General features: G+C 38.6%; 1 protein-coding gene across 6 annotated transcripts in view; it reads right to left on the bottom strand.

The window, feature by feature from the left end:
• MTM1 (myotubularin 1) overlaps nt 1-26,379 on the bottom strand; it is a 40,438-nt gene that overhangs the window by 12,288 nt on the left and 1,771 nt on the right. For 3 of the 6 annotated variants that reach the window (XM_031602681.2, XM_031602682.2, XM_090150268.1), the window contains exons 2-9: nt 18,209-18,280; nt 17,152-17,224; nt 15,528-15,622; nt 14,416-14,526; nt 13,410-13,511; nt 6,113-6,196; nt 4,843-4,992; nt 3,018-3,206 (exon numbers count right to left, since the gene is read on the bottom strand). In XM_031602681.2, coding sequence (XP_031458541.1) covers nt 3,018-3,206; nt 4,843-4,992; nt 6,113-6,196; nt 13,410-13,511; nt 14,416-14,526; nt 15,528-15,622; nt 17,152-17,224; nt 18,209-18,271 — 867 coding nt within the window. In that variant the 5' untranslated portion in view covers nt 18,272-18,280. Of the gene's footprint in view, nt 1-3,017; nt 3,207-4,842; nt 4,993-6,112; nt 6,197-13,409; nt 13,512-14,415; nt 14,527-15,527; nt 15,643-15,827; nt 17,024-17,151; nt 17,225-18,208; nt 18,281-26,154; nt 26,362-26,379 lie in introns of those variants that run through there. The other 3 variants (XM_090150269.1, XM_090150270.1, XM_090150271.1) reach the window with 3 other exon arrangements.

The following is a 26,379-nucleotide window of genomic DNA, read 5'->3' as shown; positions in this document are numbered from 1 at the left end:
GAAGAATCACATAATCAAAGAAAGTCTATTATACTGCTGCTCTCCCAAAGCGTTTCTTCACCACCATAGCAGAGGATGCACATGGTGACAAAGGAAGGACAAAAACCACACTTATTTTAGGACAACACCACAGATGAGATCTTCTGAAGGTAGCTGCAAAATCAAAGTGTTTCCTACAGACAGGAAAGACACGCCATGCCATTAATTGTGGTAAATAATTACTGTGTTTATAAGCCATTACTGCCTCCAATTACACATCAGACAACAACCTAAAGTACAGCACAGCCTTTTCCCATTAGTACCACCTACATTTCTATTCAGTCACATCACATCCCTCTTCTATGCTCTCTATCTTCTTCCTCAGATGTGTGGATATTCTCAGAGTTACCAGGCTCTCTGCTAAAGGAAGCAATAACTATTTGTCTCTTTCCTTTGAGCATCCTGAAGCACAAGTATAGAATGGTTGTAATTTTAGCATTAGGACTGCAGCAATTCCTCCTTACTGGTCATTCTGACCAACGAATGTACTGAGAACACAAATGCATAAATACTGCACAGCAAGATTTTGCTGATACTAATATTCACAGCTAATGAAGAAAATGTATTTTTTTCCAATCCAGATCAACACAGCCTTACACTTTAAATCATTGTCTCTCAGATCCAGAAACACACCCTACAAATTTTAGCACTAATATATAATGTTTCATACTCGGCTATATCAGGAGTTACAGTTAAAATACACAGTGAAATACACAGACCACTTTAAAAAGCTGAAAACTATGCACAAATCTTCAATAAGCAGCATAAATGTAGAAAACTTGGCCATAAAACATCTTTGAAGCAACTAGAATAAGGGTTTAAGTTTCTCTAAGAACTGGAAAAAAAAAAGTTAATTACAAGAAGTGACATTCCTGCCACAAGGCAGCCAGGATTGCCAGGCACTAACCAGAAAGGTGATGCTTTGTTCAACCAAAAAAAATTCACTATTCAGAATATAATGCAAGTTGTAGAGTAAAACACAAGCAACTGACATACTCTCAAAACATAACCTATCAATTTAAAATCTGGGTAAACACCCCCTAGGACAGAACATATCATACATTCTTTCAGAAGCAAAACAAGCCTTATTAGTTACTGAAGGAACCATATCCTCAATTACAGAGAAGAGGACTGTAAAGGTATACATTTGTGTTTAGGTAACAGAGCAAAATCTAAAATTATTATTCTTTTATAATTGTAAGCAACTTAACGTTTGTTGCATACAAGCCTCCTAGAGGCAAACAAGTTCTTCTTCTAATATTCTGAGTACAAACACTGAAGATTCATTCCACTTCATTAATATTTATTTTGTGCCAGAAAAAAAACTTATTCAGAAGCTAGAATTCCTTCTCTCCCAAAAAAGCAAACTCAGTGTTTCTCTGAGATCTCAAGCATTCTTGAGCTCAGTTGTCTCGTGCTTTTGCTGCACAGAATCATAATTCATTAGGAAGTACCAGAGCTTGTTCTCTTCACTTGCACCTGAAGTTTACTGAGTAACAGACTACTGTAGAATCATAGAACAGCTTGGGTTGGAAGGGACATCAAAGATCATCCGTTTCCAACGTCCTGCAGACAGAGTTGCCAACCACTAATCCAGGCACCAGCTCAGGCTGCCCAGGGCCCACCTGGCCTTGGGCACCTCCAGGGATGGGCACCCACAGCTCTGGGAAGCAGTGCCAGGGATCTGCCACCCTCTGAGTAAAGAATTTCCTCCTAGTATCTAATTAATTCCTTTCTTTTAGCTTAAAACCATTCCCCCATGTCCTAACACTATCAGACTCTGTAAAAAGTCACTTTCTCTCTCCTGTTTATAAGCTTTCCAAGTACTGGAAAGCTGTGATGAGGTCTCCCTGGAGCCCTCTCTTCTCCAGGATGAACAAGCCCAGCTCCTCCAACCTGCCCTCACAAAAGAGGTGCACCTACCCTCTGAGCATCTTCGTGGCATTCCTCTGGACCCTCTCCCAAAGGTCAACATCTTTCCTCAGCTGGGGGCCCACAGCCTGGACACAGTGCTCCAGACACCCTCAGGAGTGCAGAGAAGAGGGGACTATCACCTCCCTTGCTCTGCTGCTGTCTCTCTGCCTTCTGGGCTGCTGGCACACATTGCTAGCTCATGTTAAGTTTTCTACCCAGTAGAACACCTAAGTCATAGTCAAGGACTTCGAGAAGTCCTTCAAAATTATCACAGTAGCTGAGAGGAAAGCAGGTACACTGACATATGAAGAAAGAGAAATAAATTTGTGCCTTTCACTTCCTCAGCTTAATTAGAGTTTCTGTATAAACATGGAGCACAATTATGCCTGCAGTGCTTCATGGCAAATATAACACTAACTGGCATTATCTGATCATGCCTGAACAATCTAGACCTCACCAGGTCTAAGGGTGGGGTAGGAGGGCTGGAGGTGAAAATAAATTACTGGGACACCTTTCATTCTGATCCCATTTAGGATTTGATTACAGATTTGAACAGACAATCATTTTGTCAAACGGAAGTACTTTTTGTAACTGCACTTATTATCAACAGGTACCTATGGAAGAATCCAAGTATTCAGGATCTTGCCCATACTCTTTAGAGTGTAAACCAAATGTTAATAATCATTTTCTCTTTATTTGCTGCATGCTTACATAAGTCTGAAGTGGTTTGTACAATGGCTAAGAAGAACCAAAAGGACGCCTACCAATGAAATTCACTTTATATACAGCTTTTTCAGGATAGAATTTACTCAGATGATACAAGGCTGTGCTTGACTAATAACACAGGGAAGAGCGTCTTGAAATCCATATAGTCTTAGAACCCTACTCATGACCTACTTTATGCACTCGTGTTCTTTCGTGATCTTAAGCCTCATTATTTTGAATACGTAAATTTATCTACAGTAAGATTTTTACTGTTTTGAAAAACCTCTTCAAACAAAACTTGAAACTAAGTCCCCACTGCATCCTCTTTCACAAGTAAGGCTACTAAGCAATCTGATTACCTTGTTTGCAACTGCATTGACGTTGGGTCTAGCATCATAGATGGTCAGCTTTGAGATCTGTCCGTTAGCCTCTCTGATGATATCAAGGTATCTTTCATCGTCTTTATTTCGCTTTCCACTCATTCCAACCAGGGGCTGACTGCAGCGCATGATAACAGCTTGATTCTCTGGATGAATCCATGACAGAACCTAGTCACATCCCCAGAAACATATTGGAAGAAATAAATTTCACTACAAGCTGTAACTTAAAAATCACATTCCTTAAATATAGGTAATACAAAAATTAACTAGTCATACTTTGTTTCTTCAAAAGTTAGTTCCCAAACATCTCTAATTTCCCCAAGTTTCATAAAATTTAATACACTCTGAAAGAGTTCATTCTTTTACATATTTAACTCTTATTGAAGTTATATGTGCTTGTAAAATCTAATGCTTTTTTTTCCTACATGTTTTAACTTGTGCAATTAATTCTGAGGCCTTTCTGCAGTAGTTTGAATATTTCCCATTGTCCTTGAGGTGTCTTTTGTTCCTTAGCCCCTTTTACAAAGAAGGGGTTCTGAGGCACAGTGCCTCCTGCCTTCACTGCTTTGCAGCCCTAGGAACGAATTCTAACCATGCAAGAAATTAAAGATGGGCATTCTATGAAGTGGGCAGCAGATTACCTTTGTGAACTATTAAGAAAGAATATTCTCGCCCAATCTGACAAAATTCAAGGAGTGAAAGAGCACGAGAGGAAAAGAAATCTTTCAGAAGCATTCACTCATGAAATAATCTTTAGTTGCATGTCTAGAAACAAAACGTGTGAGGATTAACATGACTGTAGACTTCCTGACAGGAGTAAAATTATTATTAGCAAGAAAATTATTCTAACTGTAAATGCTGTGTAAAAGCCCTGATGTGCATTTTGAGATAGAGAAGACCAACAGCTAGGTTTTAAGAACTATATACATATACTATATGTACACACACACAAAATGAAATAGTGTAGTTTACCATCTATAATCTGTGTATATGTGTAATATATATGCACATGTATACAGTAAAAATATATCATAATCCTAGCTTGTCAACAAATACAATCCAATACATATTTACTGTTTTTGTTTTGCTTGATATTAACTGAGATTCAAGGCAGTTCTCTGGTACTAGGAACTTCACATCTCTTGCATGTTTGTCAAATTGAAACGTTAGATAAAAGAGACTGTAAAAAAATGTAGAAGATATTTTCTCCAGTTCTGTAAAAAGCTGCTATATAAAATTCTTGTTTCTTCAAGTATTTTAGTTACAGAAACATACCCAAAGAGTCAAATGGGTTTACCTTACATTTTACAGCCCAATTTAAAATTAGACAGGACTAAGAAGCCCAAGAACTCACTATAGAGACTATGCATAAGGTTTTGTTTTAGGGCTGACCATTGGAACTTTAAATGCTATGCACTGCTTACCCATGAGAAGGATAACATTTGCTATCATGCACAATGCGCATCCAACAATAGCAATAAGCTAGTACAAATGACTACCCTAGGCTCATACTTCATTAAGAAAAGGGAATCTGCAACACTGGCAGTTGTTATTAGACAAGTGAAGTTAAAACCAATAAAGTGGGAATGCATGATTGTCATGGAGGATAACAGAAATGGGTCTTGGCCATCACACTAGCTTCAAGTAGTAAAAAAAAGAAAAACCATCAGCCAATCAAAGCTACTTTACTGTAATCATTTCCAAAAGAAACATTTTCTGTGTCATGTTCAGCAAAATGCTGTTTGGCTGCGTGCTTAAATCTAGCTATGCTGTGAGACAGTTTCATCATGCAATTAATACTCACCGGAATTCTATTTCGGGATCTAAATGCAGCAACTTTCTTGAGGTCATCGTCTGTTGCGTTATATGGCACTACAAGGAGTGATGGATATGTGTCACACAGTCCATAGTGTTCATTAATAAATGTTACTCGCCATCGTTCATTAGGGAGTCCCTAAAAGGGAACAAAATTTTTCAACATGTATTTGACTGTATAACAAAGTTGTACAAGTTAGAGGATCTGTCCTCTAACTTCATGATGTTACTACAGCCACATGGTGGCAACAAGTTCCCAGTGTAACCCAACTATAGCACTGCTTCAAAACAATAGATGGGACTGGGGAAAGAAAATTACTTTCTCTTCTCCCTCAAAACACTGGCTTTCTATTTTGCCTGCTGAAAAGAGATTATGGTCCTGAAAAGAGGAAGGGAAGAAGTCTGATCTCGGTCTTTATTCCTTGTAGTCTGATACTATCTTCAATTAAAAAAACAAAAAACAGTAGGAAGGCTGCCCTGAATGTAAGAAATAACATTTAGTCAGTCTGCTCAGTAAGGTACTTCATAAACAGCACTCAGGAAATTGAGAAAGACTGATCAGCTCACCTCATATGCACATGTAATGGAGTTTGAGCAGGCATTTGTATTTTAACTTTTTGAGGTTTTGGGCCTCTACTTTGAACCAAATAGATCATGTAAAAGCCTGGATATGCCTTATCCCATTAAAAATTGTAGAGAGAAAAGAAAAGAAAGGACATCCCTATTGTAGTATTTAGAGCAAAAAAAAAAAAAAAAAAAATCAATCATCCAATAGTAAGACTACTACACAAGTTAAACAAAATTAAATCCTGTTTCGCTAATGTTTTTCCACAACCATTTTAAGAGCAAGGCAGAATACTCACAGGCATAAATCACTTATTTAAGCAATGTTTCTGCAAAGATTTTTTGAAATTATTATTATTATACTCTGGAAGAATCAGATAAAATCAAGTTTATGCTCAGGACACTTTAGCTGCATACTTGTCACTTGCACCCCCCCATCCCCCAATCTGCTTAACAGAGGTACTACATTGTAAGTAGTATTAATACAACTTCTTTTAAAGAGCAAACCCTGATCTTCCTATGACATTCTACTTTTCATTTCAATCCTAACTCTTCCAGCGTTTTGTTTCTTGCATTTCTACTTTCTCCAATTCTCAGCTCCCCCTGCTCCAAAAGAGGAATCTAGAAAAAAGTAATTCTTCTATGCAAGGTTTCAGATATGAAAGGACCAGGCAAACGAGACTTAAATAACTCACTTGTCTCCTGTATTCAGACATTGGATTGTACACCATCCATCCATTTTCAGAAAACTTTTCTTCATTTGTGAAGGCAAAAAAAAGCTGTAGGATGCAAAAGAAGCTTATTACACCAAAGTGATTGAAGATGACAAATACAAAGGCTCATCATCAGTTACACCCTAATGTCCACCATGAAACAGGATCAACTTCCTTACCAACCTCACTCTATCCCACTTAAATTTGATACAAAAGACCACAAAGCAAAAAACAAACAATAAGAAAAAATGCAAACATTCATGAAATAACAAAAGTGTGACAGTACTTAAAAAGTAGAAATGACAAAAAGTGCTAAAAAGTTACAAAGCGTAAGTAGTTGGGTTTTGTTGATTTTTAGGAGGTGAAATGTTCTAAAATATCTTATATTAGTTTTTTCCTCATATTTCATATCCTCTGTAAATAAAACACTGTCTTCTCATCAAGATTTCTCCAACAGGTACAGATGCAATTACTACTTAAAGTATTAGATACTAAATTGAAAGCAGCAAGCATTTTACACCCCATCTCCAATTGATTCTTACTACCTGAAATCTTATTTGCTGTAACACTCCATGAAGACTAAAAAGATGCCAGTGAAACTGAACCCACGTATGCTGGTGGTGGGTTCCACCTACTTTCACTTTTCTCTTGCTTTTGCCACCCTCCATTCTCATTTATAAAACATGGCATCGTTACTCAGGATTCTAACAACTTCCTCATACCTTGGAGCTCATTTCTCCTTCTCCCAAGAAGGCTGCACTATCTAGCTAATCCTCTTTTGCTTGGTTTGTTTTTACAGTTTATCATGAAAACCAAAGCAGTGTTTATATTAGGAATCTCCCTCACTGAAAAAAAAATATTTTCATAGCTTATGAATTCTTTGGATGCCAACTGGAGCATGAAACTGAGTTGTTGCAAAACACAACAGAAAAGCATTTGCTGTCCCAAGCTAACAGAGAAACACAGAAAGCATTCAAGAGCCCCTCATCATTTGCAACGCCACAGCAGAGTCTCCTGGCTACTCAGACATTAACAGAAGGAACTGAACGCTGAACAGAACATCCCAGAACTCTATCATTTGCACAGGAGCTGACCTGACCAGATAAGAAGTACAGGAAACGTAGCAAAACGAAGCAAAAAGAGCCACGTGGTTTTAAGGTGCCATGATCACATCTTCATGCACTGCTTCACAAATGCACCACAGGTGCACATGGAGGTTTCATTAGATTTTATGAAGGCAGCAGCAATGGCTTACCACAATTCTTATTAGCCTAATAAGTTTAAGCAGTACATAGTTTTAATCAAAATACATAACAGTCCCTCTTAAGGGAAGTTTTCCCCTCGTACTGCAAGCCAGCAAGCATTTTAACAGGAAGTTACTGTGAACAAGAGACTTTATCCTGCTAGAATTCTAAAACAAATCACTATTCTATAGCAAATACACTCCCTGGCAAGTTTCTAAAAGTGAGCATAGCATTCTGAATTTGAATCTTCTAGAAGTTTTCTCTCATTTAAAGACTGACATCTTGTTCATAAGTGAATATTAGATTCCTCTGGTTAAGTATCCTGTTATCAAGTGGGATGGAAGAAGAGATGAAGAAAGGAAAAGGAAAATAGTAGACATTGATTACATCAGAAAAAAATACTTCATTAAAAGAAAGCAAGCAGAAAAACTGCAAAAGAAACTAAAAAAAAAAAAATCAACTGCAAACCAGAAATACAGCAAGACAGGAGTAATGCTATCTGCAGCTGTAGTGCGACTGATTAACTCAACTGTTAATAAATAGTTCCACGAAAGAACCATCTTCTCCTCCCCAAAAGAATTTGCTACATCCCAAATAGGAACTATGCTGAGAATTCACCAAGAAACCAAAGAGATGGAGGAGAAACTTACAAAGAAAACCAAAAAACTGGAACAACAACAGATGACTTAAAAGATGTCTCAAAGGCATTCATGTTATTTAAGTTGCTACTCACTGTGAATTTCTTAGTGACAATTTACAAATTACCCTGCTTAATCCCTGATAACATAAAACATGTATTAATTACAGTGCACTACAATGCTCTTAGATGGGAGATTTTACAGAAAAATCAAGGAACTAGCAGCAGCCATGCTGCTCATCTCAGCCACAAAACAGCCCACATGAGATCAGAAGGAAACTTTTCACCTTCTAAACACCAAGGCTAAATTTATTATACATGAGGAGGGAACTGGCAGAACCCTTTCCAAGAGAACACTGCCCTACTATGTCCAGCATTTTTTTTTACATAAAACTCTTAGGCTACAGCAACTTTACCAAACATTCTACAAGCACTTGCAGAATCACAGAACCCACAACTATTAAATATGATAATTAAGCTATATTGGTTCTGCTTACATTCCAGGTTGTGCAAATTTTTCCAGTCGCTTGAGAAAATAAAATAGTCAGGAGCATGCTTCATCCACCAAAAACCTGCTAGCAAACAACCAGGAACTAGAAGGCACGTGAAAGCATATGGAGCGAAGTCTGGGCTCACGTTTTTAATTGAGCAAATCTGAGAAAGAACTCCTGAATAAGTACATTTTACAAGATTTTGTAGAAATCAGATTAAAATCTGATTGTATATAATTAAAGTTGGGATTTCATTGCAAATCCATAGTCTAAAAACAGAAGACACTTCAGTTAAAGAAAAAGAGACTTTCAAGCACGTAACAATTTTTGTAAGCTACTTTTCAAGCTTCGCTGTGCAAATAGTTCTGTTTACTTCCTCGCAGGTGCTAACCCACAATTTCAACACATATAGTCTCTTCTCCAGTCCTCCTACAGCCTAAGTACTTGCCTGCAAAAATCAACTTTATCATTGTCACTTTTCACAAAAACAACCTCACAAATGATACACAACACAATGTAGTTCTGTGAGATTAAGGAGAGCAGCTGCCATCTGAATGCAGTTGGGCAGTCAGCCCACAAGTAGTTATGTGTTCACTTATAAATATATAATATATAAACCTAACAAGCAATTTATGAGTGTTCTACTGATCTTTATATGGTAAAAGAGTTAAACATGGAAGGTGACTTTTTTCCCCTCCCTATTTCTAACTTACCAGTTTATGCTTTTTATAAATAAACCACAAGGCTTTAGTTTAGTGAAAAAGCTGACAGCTTCTCAGTGTGTTTGAAAACAAAGGTATCATTGTCCTCGACTTCAGCATGCCATTACTACAACTCAGCTGGCTGCATTCTACCTGTTCATCTGAAAACTAAAATGTTGTAGTGTTTACATGTTTAAATCATTTCTGAGAAATGGTAACCTTACCATTATTACACTGAGACATTCAGAATGAAGCCTCAAGTCAAGACCTTTTTTGGCACTCCATCAGACAGGCCCCTGTCCCAGCTCTCACTGCTACCTCAAAACCATCCCTGCAGATCCAATAAGAACAGTCTGACTCTTTGGAGCTTGGAAGTTACCAGGAGAATTAGTTATGTTCAGAGCGAGAGCTGGAAGTCAGACAGACAGACGACGGTGTCTCTCATCAAAACCAGCAATCCCACAGAACTCACAAAGTTAGAAATAAATGCATATTATGTAGGTTTTACCACGGTGTATAATCTCATTAAAAAAGGTGTTGTAGCTTCAAGATAAGATCAGGAAGTGAAGCAGCTGCTATTCAGAAATGGAACGACAGAAGCTAAATATACCTCACCTTTTGTAGGGTACTACAGATGCATAACGTTGCTTTTTTTTTTGTTTTGTTTTGTTTGTTGTGTTTTAAAATGTTTAAAACCACTATTTCAGCAAGGATTTTCTTCCAATTACCATAAGATCGCAAATGCTCAATAGGACTGTGAACAGCATCTGTTTGTCCCACATTAACTAAGCTGTGAGTCAGATGAGCTACTAGATATTACGTTAGTGAACCTGGCCTATGCTAGAACTGGAGAGCCAAAACTAGGTTCTGCGAGCGAGCAAAGGACAACACTGAGACTGACAAACAGTTGAGTAGAGACTTGTTACTTATTATAGGCTTTCAAACACTGGTTTTGGGGTGGTAAAAGAGCAAAACCTTGAAATTAATAAGCACATTCCATTCAGAAATAATGTTTTAGGCTATATTTACCCACCATTTGGATAAGAAGCAGACAATATGAGGAAAACAGAAGCAATCAAAATATTTACTTTCCTGATGATACTTCCTTTCCACTGGGGAGGTGCATAAGCATGAACAGTGCTGAACCAGTCAAGACCTGGGATACAGTTCTACAACATGGCCTGAGCAGAACTACCAGCTTAACACTGCTTAAAAAAATAAATAAAAATAGGATGTTTTTTTTTCCCCTCCCTGTGCCCTGTACCACTCAGCCCCTCCCTTGTACTGGTTCTGACACAATCTAATTACAAACCAGGTCTCCTCAGATTATTAAAAATGGCACAAAGCTAACTCAGAAAACAGAACATTTTGTTCTGAATAAGAGAGCTACACTGGCTTACTTTGTGATTATACAACTGTCAGCATGACCTAAAAGGAAGAACCAACTGCAGGGCTGGAAGGCAGAGCACAGAACACCAGAAAAAAGCAAGACCTCAGCATTTTGGTAGCAGACAGCTGCCATCCTCATCCAGCTGTCATGTGAAGCCACAGCACTATCTTTATAGATCTCCCTGCAGAGCCACAAATTGTTAGGAAACATTCAAAGCAGAAGGCAGACACACACAGCCCAGACGCTCATTCAGCCAGCAAAACCTTGTTTTAAACCAGCCACAGAAAGAGACAGTCCCATCTTCCCTATGCACTCACATCCATCTGCAAAAGAACGCCTACAGATGTCCTCGCCCCCCACCCCCATCCTCAAGCTAAGCTGACAAGGCTGAGGAAATGACTCAGGGTAAAGCTTTTATTTTTTTCCTCCTTGTTTGACTTTTGTTCATCTCAGTTCCCTATCTGGTTCATCCTGCAGCCTCAAAAACTCACACAGACTAAAACGCAGCAGGAATGAAGAACCGTGCAGAAACACTCATCTTTGGCAGGATCAACTTCAACTATTTGCTGAAACATGGTGAAAGCGCACCAAAAATATCAAACACTTGCTTAGCTCATTGTAAAGTCTAAGGCTTATCTACAGTGTCACATTAGTAAATAAGTAGAGAATTACTACACGTTACCACACATTACTCATTACCTCCACAGGACAGGAAACACTGATATTTTCAATGACAAAGCCTAGCTTAAGTCCACATTTTACCACCATGTTATTCCAAACCCTGTAGTTGGGTTGGGCAACAGAAAACAACTCCATGAAGGACACTCCTAACCTAGTTGTAAGTTAATTCGTCCCCATTTCATGGAAACTGACATAATCTCAATCTTGGAATTGACCTAAGTGATACGCCAGTAGATACTTTAAAGTTAAAAAAAAAAGACTCAGTTATGAAGCAAACTCCTTGTAAGTTCAAAGCTTTATTTCAAAGTCATGATGAAACTGAAGACCATCTAAGCACATACTAATTACCCATCAGTCAAGACGAACTAGGTTGTTCACAGCTGTAACAAAGAATATCTTGCTTACTGTAAAAAGCAGTGGCATAAAATGTGGGTTGCCATGCAGTGTGAAGACAATGAAGCTTTCTATTTCAGCTTGGAAAGCAGAATGAGGAGTCTGGTGGGATACACAAAATAAACACCGAGATCCTCTGACTACTTGAGACCCCTGCTTCAATCCCAAACCTACACTGATTCACCTTCTCAATAGCACTTAGCTCTCTTCCTCAAAAGAAAACAGAAATGCCACTCTATCTCTCATGCTTTAAGCTGCCAAAAAGGACAAGAGTATTGAAAAGATGAACTAAGCTATGAATTGGTTTTCTTTTCCTACACAGGACTTTTTTTTTTTTAAGCATTAATTTGGTTAAAAAGGTCACTATTCAGCAATCACTCCTGAAGTATGCTTACAGGATATTACAGTTAGCAGAATGCAGTGCTTTCAACTGAAGTTCATACTGCTTTAACCACTATATATTTTAACAAGTGAAACCAGATAATTTATTAATGCTATTATAGAACTTCAGAAAATAACAGACTGATGCACTAGATCTAAAAATCAGCAGATAGAGCACATCTGTGACGTATGTTCAATACATAGGGCTTGATGGCAGATCACTGCCATGCCAAAATACATCTCCAACAAACAACCTGAAAGTCCAGATCATCAAATAAGCTGGTCTTATTTCTCGCTTTCTAACACATCATAATTTTTATGTAAGAACATAAATATGTTTCAAGGTTAAATAATTCACTCATTAGAGCAAATAGCATTAATTATACCAAAGTGAACAGCACTGCTCTCTGCTACCTTGCAGCTCACTGAAGACACCAATTGTAAATGGAAGCACAGAAAACAAGCATAAAGCTTTATATTTCTCTTTTAAAGATACAGTTAGATGTACACAAAGCTACTGACCACACTCATGCTTGAATAATTGATTTATTTTTGCAACATATAAAATGCTGGAAACAACGAAGAACCTTTTCAGACCCCTTACATCAGACATGAAGAAGTCAATAGTCATACAGGCCAACATTACAAGTATTTTGCAACATTTATACAGAATTATCCATTGATTCATGTGCATCTTAGGAGAAGGAATTGAGATTGTTGCTGCACCTGCATACAGTCAACAATTCCCTGAGAAAAGTTCTTAAAAATCTGCTCCAATCTTAAAAATCTGCTCTTATACAATTATCCTAAATATAAGCATCCCAATAAAATGTAAGCTGAATTTTACATTTAACATTTAGCATAATTTTAGCATTTACAATTTAGCATAGAGAACGTCAAGATGATCTATCAAGCAAAGAAACAGGAGATAAGGGTTAGCTAAACATCACTGCTGCTCAACTACTTCTAGAGGACGTTTGGTCATGGGTTGCTTTCTTCCCCTCAATAAATCTCTACAAATCCATTACTACATTAGCTGTCCAGTTCATCAATAACTGCTAACAAAGCAGGTGTTGCTTTACCATGTCTTCTTTTTCTGAAAAAGATTTCCTTGCAAGGGAGAACAACCAGAGGTGCTCAGCAATTTACCTGAAGCACATTATAAACTATCCATAATTTTACAGATACATAGATGTAAGTGTTCTAAATGTGCAAAACAAAATAACTAATTCTTTATACTGACACCAGCTCTTGTTATTCTCCTTAAGCAGTTGTGATATCCACTAGTAGGCCAATAGTTAAAGTTAATTGGCAACAATTCTACATTAAGATGATTCAGTAGTATAAATAACATAACTTACCAGGTTATGTGACTGGGGAAAAGCATGTTTCGTGAGGACTTCAAATATATCTCTTCTACTGTGCCCTTCTTGCTTTAATGCAAAGCGTAAATTTCTCAGATCCTAAAACAAAGGCATTAACTTTTAAGAGAGCCAAGGCAGTAAGACATTCCTATTTGATAGACAAATGTTGTATTACACACTAAATATGATTCAGTATCTGCTTGCAACATACCTCAAACTGCTGCGAATGCTCAGTTTTTTTCTTATCCCACAAAATAGAAGGGAGCTTAAGAATTCTACAATGTGGCATCAGTTCTGTGGGGTGCACACACTGCTTTGGCATAAAGCCAGCCAAAGTGACTATATGATTCACTAAAAAAAACCCATAGGCTATTGAATGCTTGCAGGATGGGAGTTACCCAGTGATTTCCAAGTGAAAATTTGCCAGCGATTGCTCTAGACTACACTGTCCCAAGTTGCTTGCTTCTGAAGTTAGTGATGAGAAGACAATCTGTACATTAACTACAGAGAAAAAAAGTGAGTGTATGTGCGTATATACTCCATTAGCAAGTCAAATAAAAGATCCTGATTTACCCACTGGAAACTCCCCCCAACTCTTTTTTTATGGCAACGTGTTTTTTTTTTTTTGCAAGAATAAGGAAATAGAGATAGCCATTACACCTACTTTTCAGTTTTTGCTTAGAAAACCTGTTTGAGGTGACTTCAAAGACTTTGTTTTTTAATTACTTTTAGATTCTATGAAATAATTAAGTGGTGCAGGAATAATACCTTAACACTGCTGTGCAAAATCTTTTGTCAAACAGCAATTAGGAAATGAAGACCAATCCCTCCCCCTACATGCAGAGGCCATGGTAAGGCCTTTTATACAAAGGTACTTCCCTGCCCAGTTCTATTTTTAAATTCAGCTGTGAGGAATACACAGTTCCCATTCCTGTAAGTAGGTAAATAGTGAGAAAAGGAATCTGTAGATTTCATTTCCCACTGAATTATTGAAAAGTCTTACTTTACACGTTATATCTAATCCATAAGAATTCTCTCCTCTGCTTGAAGCTCCTCCCATTTTTTCAATCCTTGAAATTACACCCAGTGGAACATCCAATACCACAACTGGATCCTGCAACGAAATTTTGGGTAAGGAGAGGAATTAATCTGAGAAGACAACTTAGGCAGAATGTTCTTATGCATACCACAGTAGAACAAAACACAGAGGAAGCAAAAGTACATTTCTGGGTTTGATCAAGTCTCCCCTTCCAACATATTACAAAGTCTTTATGGTCTACAGCCTTGAGCATCACTTCCATAGCTTGCACAATTGGATATTTCATGCCATAAGACAGAGTATGCAGCAGAAAATGTAGCAGCACCCAAAAAAATGGCATCTGTTACATACTTCTGATTCCCTCTGTTTGCTGTGCCTGCTCCACTGACATACAGAATAAAGCAGTACAAAATGAAGAAATCACTAAAAAAAAAAGTGAGTTGTAACCACAATGATCTCACTTCAGTAAACCTAAAAACATGTGCTGTTATTTTTTTTAAATGTATTATGGAAATAGACAACAAGCACAGTTTCTTTTCTTTTCTGATGCTGCTTATTGAACACACTGCTACTCCTACCACCCACATGATGTTCTTCCAACAGCAAGGACAATCAAAAGTGTGGTTTACTGACAGCCATTTAAATAAGTAATGCACATCATTGGTTGCTGCCTTTGCTCTGTCACAGAGCAAGCATGAAGGGAACAGTTATCAAAAAAAAGCTCCAACAGATGAAAAGTAAAGTTCTCAGTTCACTAAGTGCTTAAACTGTAGTTTCACCATGAAAAAAATCATATATTTACAACATACTCAACTTCAAAGAACTTCCATTTTTGTAAGGATTTCTCAGTGGCACAAAGGCAATTACTGTTCAGTCATTAAACAATTACAGTATAGTTATTACAAACGTTACAGATCATTTCAAGTAAAAAGCCTCCCATGCAATTCCACAAGCATATATGTGCCAAAGCTAAAGCAAATGAACTGGCCACAAAGTAAATCAAAGGCAGCAGGGTTGAAGAGATGAGACTTTAAAATTCATTCATCCCTCAGAAGTAACTGTGGCATATTACTCACGTTTTCCACACTTCTTAGGTACAGCCTATAGTTTGTGATGTATACTCTTCCTTTAACGGGGCCATTAAATGGACACATGTAAATAACATCCTTGTCTGTAAGAAATGCAGCATTTCTTAAACATTGGAAGAAGAAAAAAAATCAAATCTAAGCAAAACATCAATTAAACAGCAGTAAAATAAAGACAGATGTACTCCTAAGAGTCATTCTAAGGAAAGCTGAATGAATTGAAGTAATAAATCTGACTTCTATCCACTTAAATTATTAAAAAAATGTGAAAGTTTCTTATAATAAACTTGCCCCAAATCCTCCAGCAGATTTCATTAGCTTTCTCCAGCTATATTGGTGTTTTTATTGGCACTGTGTAGGAAAGGGCAGGACAGAGAGTGACGAGATTTAAATCTTCTCTGAGACTACTGAACTAGTTTCTTCACCATCCCAGAACAAATGCACTCTTTTGTTGATACCATCACATCTTTCAGTGTCCTTTAACCAACCCTCCTGCATTACAGTATGTAGTTCACATTGTGACATGTTTAGGGAACTCCTAAAGAGAACCATTACGTTTCAATTTGAGGCAATCAATTGCAGCAGGGCCATCAGCACTTTCAGCAAGGATGGCTAAACAATGAGCACCAACATATACTACTCAAAAAAAAAAAACAAACCATATCTAACTGAAGTCTTCCATTGAAGTCTTAATGGAAGCAATGTAAACAACCTGTTTCTCTTTGTCCACTCATTTCTTTAACTCACACTGTTTATCTGCCTTTCCCAACAAGCATCATCCATCCAGGGTTCCCCCCCAAAGCAGAGATAATTGTCACAAGGATCATATCAAGCATTCTTCTTTCAGCCACATCCTCATGCCTTCCTAACTCTCCTTATTAAACACACAGGTACTTCCTTTGAATCACCACTTTGGCTTCCCCTCAGCCAGACTGGCTTACAAATAAATATAACAAATACTTGGGTTGAAGGGAAGGAGCAGTTTTGCAAATAAGAGACATCTTTTAGTTGCATTCTCATACCTCACAGCAAACTTCCACGAGTGTAAGGCTCTAGCCCAGGAAGAGCCTGTACCGAGTAAGGAACCACAGCCCACAGTACGTTAATCTTTTTCATGTTACAATACCATATGGCAATGCAAACAAGTGTGCAGTAGTTAAGTGCATGTCATGCTGTGTGAAGGAAGCATCATGCTGTACCTACAGTAGTCACAACTGTGGCTAAGGTTGCACATCACTGTACAAGACATCAATACAATACTGTGTGGCATCCTTTGACTTCAAAATGCTGCGATGGATTCATGTCACTAGATACATACTACTTGGTCCACATATAAAATAACGATACATGTTGACTTAGAATTTCTATGCATTAGAGAACCTACTGCATACGGAAACAAAGATGTCAAAGTCTTCAAAAATTACCATTTGCAAGGTGTGATAAAAATCCTCTGAAGTGATTACTTGAAAAAACGAATTCATGACACCTTACCATAACTTCAGCCCCAAACCATTCCAGATTACGGGAAGAAGCCACTAAGACCCACACCCACCCACCCCCATACACACCAGACTCTCATGCCCATACCACATGAGACAGCTATACGGCCTCATACCTGTAACTCTAGTCTCTCCTGGCAGACGGGGTATTTCTTCACTTTTTTCCCAGTTAGCTCCATCTTTTAGAGTCTAAAGAAAGAAAAGTAGAACAGCACATCATATTTTATTTACAACTATTACAAGTTCCAGATTAAAAAAAATCTTAAATTTCTGTATAGGAAAGAAAAGCCTTACCCACAGTAGAAACTGACAAGCTGAACCAAAAGAGGAACACACCCCTATCCTGAACTGCAACTATTAATTATTTAAAGCTTGAATAGCTCTGTCAGATCAGCATGTTTTAGTCTCTTATTCCAAAGAAACAGTTAAACCTATCTGCAGAACAATAGGAATTAAACATCTATACCATTATTTCTCTATGCATTTTCTACATACAATTTTCCAAGTCTGTTGGCTTAAGAATGAAATCGCTTAAGCAACATAATCACAAACGAGCAGACAGAACGTAACAGTTGTGAATTCACATATTTATTAATCATTCTTAAAGATCACTGAATTTGTTTTCGAAGAAATGTTTAAAAAGCTAAATAAAACACACAGGTGGCCTTTTCCTCAGCCACAACACAACAAAAGGCAAAGGCAAAGGGAAATGTCATTTAGCTTGCTTTAACATGAGCATTTCCCACTAAAGATCAACATTTAAAAAAAAAAGAGGCCAACCACATGACTAGAAGTAACTGATCAGTTGCAGTTCAGAATGTTTCTGCAGCACAGAATTGCCTAAAATTTGCAAGAATACCATAAAATATAGATAAATATATATTATATATAATACCATAAAATTTCAGTGTAGAAAGCAAAGATAACAGTAAGTATATTAGAATTGACTTCAAGGAGACTCATAACTAGCATTCCAGACTGTTTCACCCATCCACTCTGACAGACATTTAAACCAGCTTACTTAACTTCACTAAAGCTTCAGCAAGAAAATTAAGTATATACAATCAAGAAAAATACCAAACAGCCATTCAAGTATTCAGTTTTCCATCCACAATCTTCCATATTCAATCTCTGAGAACCCTGATGCAGAAAACATGAAGAAGTTACACTTACTCTTTTAATTGAGGAGCTCTCCAAGGAGTGTGAATTATATTTAGGTGCTGATGACGACGCCATACTGAGTATCTGATGAGAAAGCACAAATTGGAGAATTAAACTTCTTCTTAGAGTACACACTTAGAGTACAGGAGATTGAGGCTTTGGACACCAAGAGCCCCCAGTAATGTCTTGCAAGTTAGTATTTATTAAAAAAAAAAAAAATATATATATATATATATATATGTCTTGTGATTTGAGGCCACTACTTAGAAGCACCCAAATCTAACAAGAAATAATAGTTCCAGAATCTGTTCCCATACACTCTGACTCAAGCAGCATGCTTCAATTCAGTTGTTTGCATACTATTATTAGTCAAGTCAACAAACATTAGTGTGCTTATTTTAAGGTGCAGGATACACATGCCAGGAGATGCAATCCATGTGGAGCATCTGTATTAAGTTTTCATTTAGCAAAATAAAAACATTTAAAAACAATCTCCCATTTCCTAAATTGAGCCCAGCAGAAGGGGAAGAGTCCAGTCTTTGGGTCGAACAGCCACATCTTACAAGAAAATGGCTTTTTTAAAAGTGATGTCAATTAGAGTTGCATAATACAGCATTAATCATCTTTACCATTTCCTGATACAGCACAAGAGATCTCTAGAACACACATGGGGAAAATTCTCACAGCTGAAGTTACTCCCAACACTAACTTCACAGCACATCACGCTTCCCATTTGTTAGGCACACACTGTTCATCAAGCCAAAGTGACAAAGCACAGAACTTTTCAGAGCTGTTATTTAGAAGGAGAGCAGAGGTAGGTGATTTCAGGCTACAATATCATAATATTCCAGCCTAAAATAGGCCCCTTCTCTCCCTATTACATAACAAACCAGGTTTGTACAGATTTCTGCACCAGAACAAACCAGCCCATGCTCCTTTCTGCATGGCAGCAGGCTCACAGTGACATTACAGCACTCCTGCCCATGCAATAGCAACAGATGGTACTGCAAGATCCAGAAACCTTTGAAGGTACCGCAACAATATGGGAACATAATATTTTTAACATGAAGTGGTTGTTTTGTTCACATTTTAGGTGAAAAATACTATGCGAGGCAAAGAGAGGAAGGCACAGAAGTCAGCTGAGCAGAGCAGCCCCAGTTCTTCCACAGCAACACAGCTGTTCTACTGGAGCTCCCGTACGTCTGAAACACACCAGCAGCGCGCGGCAAGCCAGCATAAACAAGCCCTAGAGAACTGCCTTGGGAAAGATGTGGCTGCACCAAAGAGATGCGCAGTGCAAAACAGTGATGCAGCCCACAGCAAGGAGCTGGCAGCCCAGGCTCACTGCCCACACAGAGATGCAGGTGGCAGCTCTGGCAGGGCATGAGCTGAGCACTGTGGCACTGCTCAGCGCCTGGGAGCCCAGCCCAACTGCCTGCTGCCACGTAACACTGCTTCCAACAGTGCCACTGCAGCTCACACAGGGAACAGAACAAAGTTTTAAAAGCCCTCAGCTTCCTTCTTTGCTTTCTGCAACATGTGCACTACGCTTTGACCGAGCTGTGGCGCTACACGTGGTGTGCTGTGCTTCCCTAGCATCGTGCCTTGCCAGGCGTGTGCTCTGGGTACCTCTGGTGCTGCGTGGCATCCTTCCAACCATTCCTTTGAGCACACTTTCCTGAGAGCATGAACTCACCGACTCTCATTTCTATACATTATTTCATTATAATATTATAATCAATTACTCTGTTTCATTTCCAGTGCCTCAGTAATGTAAATTAGACTTATTCAAAGCTAATTAGAGTTGAATAAATATGCACTGGAGGAAAGGTTATCTGTCAAAGTTGTTTCTATTAACCCACTGAATATTCCATTAAAAAAAAGTTCAAGTTAGTTCACTTAGTTCAGCAGCACAAACAGAAGAATTCTTGCAGCACTACTTAAGTTTTGCTTTAAGCCAATCACACTTTTAAAAGCCCTAAAACTATGCAGCACGTGCATAACTAACTACGTTCATCTGGTTATTTTATTATTACTTTTAAGTAAACTACAGTCAACTAATTTCACTCTTCTCTACATGGCACCTATGAGTCAGCACACAGAACAGCACCAACACCCGGCCCTGGTGCAAGGTGTGCTGATGTGGCTGTGGGAGGAGCTGGGCCCAGAACTGGGTGAGCACCCAGGGCTGGGGCCTCAGCCAGCCACCCACAGCCATGGGTGCAAAGTGACCAGGCAGAGCTCCGGGTGATGAATGACAGAGGACAAAACGCAACCAACTGAAAGTGAGGAGATTCCATCTTGATATAAAGCAGAAGAAAATAAAGGAAAAAAAAAAACAAAACAAAAGCAACATTTTCATGACCAAGGGGCAGGTAGGTAGGGGAAATGTTGCCATGTCCATCTTCAGAGGACATGAGGAAGAAGAAGAAAGCTATGAGCAGTCGAGTCTGATCTCAGGGCTGTGATCTTGGCTTTGAACGAGACATCCCTGGAGTCCCTTCCAACCCAAATTACTCTGACTCTGCAATTTTCAAGCAACAACAAGATCAAGATCTCATTTTTAAGAATATACCTACAAAGAGGCACTCCTCTGTCTCCCAGGAGCAATCAAGTTTTCAAAAACATTTAAAATTAACATGAAATATTTTTTTAATATATTATTTCTTTTTTTCTGCCAAGTTGTAGAAACCTCTTCTGGCCACCTCCCCAACAGTGCCAAGCACAATTCACAAGTGTCTTTCATTTAGCCTTACATCAGCAGCATCTCAGAGCAGCAGCAGTCCTCCCACATAAGGAAAGTCCTGCAAGTAGATTTCCACTCAAACACATTTTATTCCCCAGTAACACCTGTTTATACATTTGCACGAAAGTTGAAAATCATAAACCTCACATTTGCCAGCAGCTGAATAGAATTAAATAACTCCATAAAATCAAAACCAAGTCAGACAACTTTGCGGACAGTATTTGCTATTCAGTCGAGTGCCTCCCTTCAATCTAGCACAGCAAGGGGACCACGCCATTTTACTGGACTTGAACTAATAAACAAAGCTCTGTTAAAACTACCTGAACTCACTACAGTAACACTACCAGGAAATGCGGTCTCCAGTCATCTTACAACAACAACTAAATTCCTTGGGATTCATAATTCCATTAAAGAACATATTCACACTTGTGCTTCCTAGGACTCATAGGAATGCAGGCACAACAACACTGGAAAGGTCACACACTGGAGGCCAGATTTTAAGAAGTCAGTTCAAAGGTCCAAATCCGTATGTGTATAAAGCATCAGATTGTGTTCAAAGGATACAATCCACATTTGTCATAGGATTAACACCACAAATACCCGAGGTCAAGTAAACTGCATCAAATACATTACCGTCAGCACCGCTTTCTGGGTATTTAATATTACTGACCCTCCAGCAATGTATTAATACTCCAGAAAAAAAAGCTTTTAAAATTTTTGATTAGTTGGAGCAACAAGAACTCTGACAAAGAGTTGGACTCGATGATTCTTGAGAGTCAAGCATGAGAATCAGCTGTGTTTCTTAGAATCAGGTTTCTCCTTAAAGTAAAGCCAGATGTTCGATGGAAGGTTTTCAGAAGCATCCTGTACTGTCACACAAAGGTAACCACCGCACAAGGTAACAGCAGGGTTCTCATAAACCTGCCTCAGGGGGAAAAACAAGAAGAATCTGTGCATCTCAAAGGGCTCTAATCATACAACTACGAAGTTAACAAAGCCCCTTCGCCAACAGCTGTTAAAGCAATTCAGAGAACAATTCAAACACTTGCAGAACAAGTGATATCAGTTACTATCACGACACTGGAAAGTGATCGAGACATGAAGTTACTCATTTAAGATTTGCAGTGCATCTGCCAGTCTAGATAAAACTGAACTTACTTTCATGCCAAATCAGGAATCAGTTCAAAGAGAAGAAAAATAACATAAGATTAGTAAGCTTTTTTTTTTTTAACAAAACAAAAAAACAGCTGTGTTTGAAGAACGCATAAGTTAGCAAGAACAAACAGAAAAGAGGCACTTGTGCCCTCAATCAAGTGGAAAACGCAAAGCATGAAGAAACATTTATAATAACAAGGCACTGTCATACTGCTGTATGACAAAACTGCCCTCTGTACAACAGCTTACAGAGCTGCTATGAACACACTGCGTTGTTTCCCATGACAAAATTAGAAGCATGCAGTAAAGTCAATATCCTTAAAACAAAACATCTGTCAGAACCACAACTGCAGAGAACAAATACAATGCAACACACTGGTTTTCAGGAATAACATATCGAATAGTGCAGAACTCTAGAATTAGTAAGACAGAAGCAAGGTTAAGAGAACCATGAAGTGAGGAGAAAAAAAAAAACATTCCAGGTGTGTGAGAAAAAAGGAATAGAAATCCTTAAAAAAAATAAAAAATGCATTGAAAAAAGTAAAAGAAACAGTGCTGAAAGGTCAGAGTAGCAACAACATCTAAGTTATCATATCAAAGTCACTGAAATAAGTATCAGCATCTTTAACATTCATTAATCTAACGAAGTCAACAGCAGTCATTCATCTCACTGAAGGCTAATACAGCTTTAGTATTAAATATATACAGGAATACAGAAGTCACAAAAGCTCTGCAGCAATGAAGGCAGTTTGCCAGCCACCAGCTCTCCCTGTCCAAACAGCCCCAACCAACCATAGAAACGCTGCAAGATCAAAGTGCCAAAACCAAGCAACCAGGTCTGTAGAAGTAACTGCATCTCCTCTGTATGCACCAGGTATACTGTAGTGCAAAGGAACTCAGCAATGGAAACAAAATAGGTGTCAGGCATCCACAAAGCTGAACAAAGCCACACACAAAAAACGTAAGGCAGAGCATTTCAGTTCAAAACAAACATACTTAAATGTTAAAACCTAATGTTTCACTTAATAGCCATAAGTTACGTTTACACCTATTTACTTGTGGTCAGCAACAACTACCTGTTACTTGTTACACCACTTAATCAGAAAGAAAAATCCGCACAGCATAAGGAAAACTGACCTACCTGCAAGAAGAATCACTTCAACAGCAAGAAGCTCTCTTACACCACTTCAAACAGCATTTACAGTTTCTTAATGTCAGAGTTCAAGGACAGATCGTATTTATCCCATGCATCAACAAAACCCCTTTGGACATCAAGTCATATGCTTCTATCTGCTCTTATTCCAGAGAGGATCAGGGCCGTCAGCATGGATTACCAGACCAGTGAATCTCCTATTTCTACTTCGCAGTCACAGAGATGGAGTGTAAAATCCTTCCAAATGTAACCTTTCAGGAACAGAGGCTGCAGCCTTCACCCTTCCTTAGGATCCTACTGATCTCAGAGCAGACTGTGCCACTAGCAGTTCTTCTCTCTTCACGTCTAAGCGATCTTCCCCATCCATATGCACTTAGTAAGTCTACATTGACTAGGGAAAGCATCTGAGCTTTCAAGTCTCTTTGAAAGCATTCTCAATTCAAGCTGTAACTAGAACACAAAAAGCATGTCAGCGGTACAAGCCTCAGGGGATACCGTGTGTGTAGAACATACAGTGGTGCTCGCCCTCCTGCAAGGAAGTTTCTAAGTCAGTTAATCAAATTCATCAGTAATGGAATATAAAAGATGGCTGTATTCTCCAGAAGGAAAAAAAGAAAAGAACCACTTAGGAAAAAAGCCCGAAATCTGGAGCTACCTGTTTGCTAGAAGCAAATGCCCCAGCAGGCTGCTCTACCTTTAAGAAAAATGCATTCCAGCATTTCTAATGTTGCCAGCTCTCTGCTAGAGAGCAATCAGCACGCTGTACTTCATATGGTGAAGTGCTACATTTCTGAAGAAACGGGAAAGGCTTCCTCTCCCTAAAAAGCATTTTCTAGTTCCCTAATATGCCCCATACCTGGAAGGGGCAAGTCATCGTCCCACTGTCCCCAAAGAACTCAGCATGAACAGCTGCATAGGAAGAAAAGTCAATAACACAAGTGACTACTAACCCTGGAAACAAAGCAGCAGCATGCCAGCTGCCTGCATGCTCCTGTTTTATAGGCATCACTACACCAGGCAGTTTGGAACGCGTTTGAATTAAGACCTTGGACAAACAAAAAATAATACCCTGACAATTTAGTTACACAAATGGCAGCATTTGGCAAAAAAAAATTTGCCCTAGCATTTTCCTAGAGTCAAATTTTGTTTAAAACTAAATAAATAAATAAATCACGTAGCTTGCACAAGCAAGCCAGGTATTGAATAACAGCTGGAGAAAAAGAAAGCTGCAATTCTGTCTTGATATTTTTCTTATCTCCATTTGAAGGCTTTCTTTATTGTCTTCATCTTTCCCGGAATTAAACTCCCATTCTACTTTCAAAATAATTCATGATTTCCAGCAAGACCTCACATACAAGTTAAAAACATCACTTTTTCCAATTATCAACCCAATTGCTTCCTCCTTTCAAATTACACTAAAAGCACAGCTTAAGGTGAAAAGCCTGGCTTTTTTCTGGCAAAAATGCTAGCCAGGATAATTACAAGCTCTCTCGCAGAAAGATGATACAGTAGGGCAAAAGCCATCAGGGACACCAAGTAACTTCTTTGCAGATGGACTTTGATCTGTTAGTCAGATACTTCTCACGCTTTATGTCACAGCAACAAGGAAAAACAGAACCTACTTCAGTTGTAATAAACAGAATTATTTACTAAAGCTTGTTTTCTAACATCTGTTTGAGGTGTGTTCCTTGTAAGATATGCCAGCAGTTACTTCTGCCCTCTCTTACTTGTTCATTGCTTTTCTTGTATTTGTTCTATGGGTAACACCTTCCATTTGCTGTGATGTGTCTTCTTCCCTGACTTGTTCTTAATATTTATTCTGGTGACAGAAGTGGAGGTTCAGTTATGTGAGCATATCAAAGAAAGCAGTAGTTTTCTTTCTATCCATGAGCCCTGTACAACAAGCAGCTTTTAAATCCAGCTAGATTAGGTGGCAGGACAGAAGCAAGTGGTGTTTTTTTTTTTTGTTTTTTTTGTTTTTTTTTTAAAGGAACCATTTGTCACATTACCTTTAGAATCAACATTACATCTGTAAGATACTGATGTCAGGAGGCTGATCCATGGCTTTCTAAACCTACCCAAACTATTTTCTCTACTTTGCATCCCCTGCAGGAAATGTATACCTCCCACACTGTCAAAAGCTGATGCAGTTGACAGGAATGCCTATGGGATAGAAAACACAGCTTCAAAGTTTTCTGTTAAGGAAATCTTCATCTGCTCTTTGCTCATTCCTCTTGAAAGATATCCCCTTGGGCCACTACAGCGCCATTGCTAAAGATTTAACTGGTGATTCCACAGGAGAAACTGAAAGTTTTACTGTTCTATACTGATATACTGTATTAAAATATGACACTGTAATGGAGGAAAGCCTGAAAAGGGGATGTCATTCTAACCAACCTTCCTTTGAGAACGTGTACAACAACTGACGCATCAAAGTCCTTGTCTTCTGCCTGCTGTGCCCAGTTCCCTCTTCCTCTGCATGGATTCCTTCTCTGAATACTACACATAACACTATGGAGAAAGTGCTATTCTGACCTCACCCCTGTTTGAAAAGAAGTAGACTAAGGGCTTGGATGAAGCCACTCAGCAACAGTTCTTTGCCTCACTCCCAAAAAAGGGAAAAATCGGGAGCCCCCTGCCTAAGCTACTCCTCAGGCAGCACCATACTTTTGGGCGTGCTCTTTCAAGCAGCAGGCTGCAGCTTCGCTGGATACAGAAAGATGGATACTTTCTTATTTCACACCTGCCTCTGTATGTTACGCATTAATGGTTCCAGTCACAGAGCAGACAGCCTCTGGCATACAGCCCTTCCATTCATCACCTGCAACCACACAGCAAAGATTTATTTTGAAAAACACACATCCTCTCTCACAAAAAGCGTAACCTGCTCTTGCGAACACTTACTTTTGTTTTTAGTTTCCCAGAAGTTCCATGTTTAGTAAGTCATTTCAGTTGTAGAAAACAGAGGTGCTCGCCTCAGTGTGTGATGAAAGGGCAACATAGCATTCATCCTTCAACTTTCAAACATTTGACTTTGTGCTGTAGCTGGCCCTTGACAGGAATGCGACAGGTATGAAGACACTGTTAGAGTTGCCAGAGTACTCCATCTGACATTATTTTAAAATAACG

The sequence above is a fragment of the Phasianus colchicus genome, chromosome 14, assembly GCF_987193195.1.
Source record: "Phasianus colchicus chromosome 14, bPhaCol1.hap1.1, whole genome shotgun sequence".
Lineage (NCBI taxonomy): Eukaryota > Metazoa > Chordata > Aves > Galliformes > Phasianidae > Phasianus > Phasianus colchicus.
The sequence above is the reverse complement of the archived record's forward strand: the minus strand, read 5'-3'. Positions and strand labels throughout refer to the sequence as shown.